Source organism: Brassica oleracea, chromosome C3 (assembly GCF_000695525.1).
Source record: "Brassica oleracea var. oleracea cultivar TO1000 chromosome C3, BOL, whole genome shotgun sequence".
Lineage (NCBI taxonomy): Eukaryota > Viridiplantae > Streptophyta > Magnoliopsida > Brassicales > Brassicaceae > Brassica > Brassica oleracea.
Window position 1 is genome coordinate 7,732,150 of NC_027750.1, and position 4,520 is coordinate 7,736,669.

General features: G+C 36.9%; 1 protein-coding gene across 1 annotated transcript; it reads left to right on the forward strand.

The window, feature by feature from the left end:
* The first annotated feature begins 1,069 nt into the window (after window positions 1-1,069).
* On the forward strand, window positions 1,070-2,432 carry LOC106329793 (UDP-glycosyltransferase 79B10-like). The gene is made up of 2 exons (XM_013768430.1): window positions 1,070-1,698; window positions 1,774-2,432. Exons 1-2 carry the CDS (start codon window positions 1,080-1,082, stop codon window positions 2,430-2,432), a joined length of 1,278 nt encoding a protein of 425 aa, XP_013623884.1. The 5' UTR covers window positions 1,070-1,079.
* Window positions 2,433-4,520: the final 2,088 nt, after the last annotated feature.

Genomic DNA, 4,520 nt, shown 5'->3' on the forward strand with positions numbered 1-4,520 from the left:
ATGGCCGATGGTAAAGAAGAACCAACTATCATGTTCGAGGACAAAACATATTCTGCCTAAGATCTTCATCACCCACATATTGCAGAAAATTGGAGAGGTCCAAGGGACCTTCAGTAATGTCCAAATCAGGGAGAGTAATGTGTGTTGGACTCTTTTTCCTTCACCATGGTTTTGTCCCAATTGAGTTTTCCTGGTAAGGTTTTAATGAGGCAACATTAAAGTACATTACAAGCTCTAAATAGTTATGGCATCCAAGGGGGAGTGTTATGAACCAAATTGTGGATGGCTCATAACCAAGAGATTATGATTTGTAATCTTTCTATTTATCTATGACGGTGTAATCTCCTATATAAGATGCCATATATAATCTCCTAAAATGTGAAACTTTAAACCTAAATATAGATGTGAAATAATTATAGTTATGTTTGTCTTAAAAATTAAAAGAAAACACTCAGGTAATACTTTTCAAATTTCTTATTATTCCTAATTTTTTTTACCATTTATAAGGTATAGTTTTTTTTTTCATTCTTTTTATTTTAGAGGAATATAGAACAAATTTGTTCCTCACTAAAATTGATAAGGAATACTCTTCTTTTTTATTCCTCTAATTTTATTCCTCTGCATTTTTTCTCTACTCATTCCTAATGTTCCTATAATGGTCACCGAAAGATATAAAATCTTGTAGATAATTAATCTTAAGGGGTAGGAAATCATGTAGATATAATCTTAAGAGGTATGAAATCATGTAGATACTATTTTAAGAGGTATGAAATGTTGTAGATAATCTTGAGAGGTATGAAATCATGTAGATAATATTAAGAGATATGAAGTCTTGCAGATAAAGGGGTAGAAATATGTAGAAACTCAAGGAATTGTATACACAGCTTAAGGGGTAAGGGGTAAGCATATTCATGTGTTAGATCGGTTTGATCTCAGCCGTCCATCAAGGAAAGTTGGAATGTGTATATAAAGGGGTGATACCTCATTGTAAATTATCAAACAAAATTTTCTTCTTAATTTTGGCTCTCTTGAAGAGTTTAATTTTTTTGTGTTTTGCTTGTTTCAATAAGTGAAGAAAAATGGGACAAAAGCTCCACGCTCTTATGTTCCCATGGTTCGCTTTTGGTCACTTTACTCCATACTTGCATCTAGCCAACAAGTTAGCTGAGAAAGGTCACAGGGTTACTTTCTTGCTGCCTGCGAAAGCTAAAAAACAATTAGAACCTCTTAACCTGTTCCCAGACAGCATCGTCTTACATCCTATTACCATTCCTCATGTTGATGGTCTTCCTGCTGGCGCCGAGACCCCCTCGGACATCCCCATCACGTTGTGGAAGTTCTTGATCGTAGCCATAGATCGTACACGCGATCAAGTCGAAGTCGCGGTTCGTGCTTCGAGACCGGACCTGATCTTGTTCGATTATGCTTACTGGGTTCCAGAAGTGGCTAAAGAGAATGGAGTAAAGAGTATGATGTACAACGTGATATCAGCAACATGTATAGCTCATGACCTTGTCCCTGGTGGTGGATTCGGAGTTCCTCCACCTGGTTATCCTTCATCTAAGTTGTTGTTCCGCGCACATGATGCTCACGCCATGTCGTCATTCTCTGTTTACTACAAGAGGTTTTACGATCGGTTTACCACAAGTCTCACGAATTGTGATTTCATTTCGGTTAGGACGTGTGAAGAAATTGAAGGTAAGTTTTGCGACTATATAGGGAGTCAGTACAAGAAGAATGTTTTCTTGACGGGTCCAATGCTTCCTGAGCTAGACAGAAGCCAACCACTTGATAAAAAATGGAATCATTGGCTGAGAGGTTTTGAACCAGGATCTGTAGTGTATTGTGCACTTGGCAGCCAAATCACTCTGGAGAAAGACCAATTCCAAGAGCTATGTTTAGGAATGGAGCTCACTGGTTTGCCGTTTTTTGTAGCGTTAACGCCACCAAGAGGTGCAAAGACTATTCAAGAAGCCTTACCTGAAGGATTCGAGGAGAGGGTAAAAGGTCGTGGAGTAGTTTGGGGAGAATGGGTGCAGCAACCGTTGATATTGGCTCATCCATCAGTAGGCTGCTTTGTGAGCCATTGTGGATTCGGTTCGATGTGGGAGTCTCTAATGAGTGATTGCCAGATAGTCTTGATTCCATATTTGGCTGATCAAGTTCTCAACACGAGATTGTTGACTGATGAACTCGAGGTTGCGGTTGAAGTGCAAAGAGAAGAAACAGGATGGTTCTCCAAGGAGAATTTGAGTGTTGCGGTCAACTCTGTGATGGACAAAGATAGTGAGATTGGGAGTCAGGTGAGGAAGAACCACTCCAAGTTGAAAGAGCTTGTGGTTAGTCCTGGATTATTAACCGGTTACACTGATAAATTTGTTGAGACTTTGGAGAACCTACTCGAGGTACAAAACTTCAATGAGTTACTTTAGCGTGAGAAGAAGTACGTAGCAGTTGTTTCAAATAATGCAATAATATTCTTAAACCATGCAACGGAGCGGTTGTCTTTGCTCATTTTTGGTTTTTATAAAATTTATTTACTCATTTGTGGTATGCTTTTTCCATTACTTTTATAAGAACATTAAACAAATTTCCGTAACAAAAAGAGTTGACTTTGAAAGTACATTAAAAATTAAACAAAATTATAAGCCGCAAGTTAAATACATTTCTAGCTTTATGATTTTTTTTTCTTGAGAAATATTTATAGCGTTATGTTCTTTTTTTACACCGTTATGTTCTTTTTTACACCGTTATAGCGTTACCATCATGTCAGTGCTTAAAGGTATATTATCTTTAATTATTGATTACATCAAGTGTTTTTTTTCCTTAATTCAGAGTTGATCTTATTAAAAAATAGAATTTAAGTTTTTTTTATTTATTTTCGAGATATAACATACTAAATTTCAGTTATGAATTGATAAAAAACCAATATGATTCAAAAGGATGAATCGATAGAACCAAACATACAAATTACATAAACACCTGAAAGCCTGCATCAAAGTTGTTTCCATGGCCTTTGGTGTTTTTTTACCTTATTGAGCTGCGTAAGATCTGCAAAACAAAACTCCCTTCATGATGATATTTATAAATAAACATGCTCCCATGTCTACGTCTAACTATTATTGTGTACGTATGTTATCGTTCGGGACGTTTAATCATGGTTGCTGCCAATCATCTGCCTAAGTGCTTGTCATCAACATATTGTGTTTTTGTGTATTTATTTGTTTGGAACAAAGCTATGTAAACTAGAAAACAATCCTCCATTAATATATATGTTATTTGAGACTGATATGTGGCAAAAATGCTTAAGCCTTTAGGCATATAAGATTGTTCTATCTTTACCCATTTTACAAACTTTGAAGTAGACTCGTGTTCACCGAACATATATAACCCTTTTTACCGAAGTATACGGACGGAGTGTATGACGTACTAATTTTAAAATTTTCTTTAACAAATGCTATAAATATATATAAGTGCCCCCTACTCAAACAAATCAATCACAACATATTAAAATATCAATCCATATAGTCACTACAAGAAAACAGGGGGATTCTGATGGCCGAAATCGTCGGAAATTCGTCGGAATCGGTCTATTCCGACGAACCCGTCCGTCGGTATCGTTTCGTCGGAAAAAAAAAATTCGTCGGAATTTCGTCAGAAATTCCGACGACTTTCTGACGAATACCAAGAAACGTCATTCTGACGAACTTCCGACGATATTACGATGCGGCTACACGAGACCAGAGTTCATCGGAAAACTACAATTCCGACGAACGTGGTTCCTCGGTTTATTCCGACGAACTTTGGGCGTCGGAATTTACCGACGGACATCGGTCGTCGGAATATACCGACGAACCACGTTCGTCGGTATATTCCGACGGAAATGAGTTTGTCGGTAAATTCCGACGGATATATGTCCGTCGGTATATTCCGACGACCGTTGTCCGTCGGTATATACCCTTTTTTTTTTACAAATTAATTTTGCATTTTTATATATTTTTTGATATTAATAAATTTAAAAAATTGGAAATTTAAAACTAATAATATTATAAAATTTAAATTCATAAAAACCGAAATAGGAAAAAAACATTCATAAAGTTTAAAATTCATACAAACCGAAATAGAAAAAAAAAAACATTCCGAAAGTTTTATAAAGCCGAAATAAACTAAGAAGAACTCGAAGACATCAAACGATCTAGCTTCTGCATAATCTCGGTGTTGAACTTCTTCTGGGATGCCAACTCAGCAAGGATAGTGGCATTCTCCGAACGGATAGTGGCATTCTCCGAAAGGATAGTGGTGTTCTGCTCCTCCAATGCCCCAATCCGTTCATCTTTGTCATGTAGCTCCTCGAGAATCATGGGATCGGCATACGGAGCTTGCGAAGAAGATGCCGGATACGAAGAAGCACGACGGGCCAACCCAACTAAACGGCCTCCTTTCCTTTTAGGAACCGCCTACAAAAATATTTAAAGTAAGTAAATATGAACAAGTAAGTAATCGACATTATAAAAAAAAAA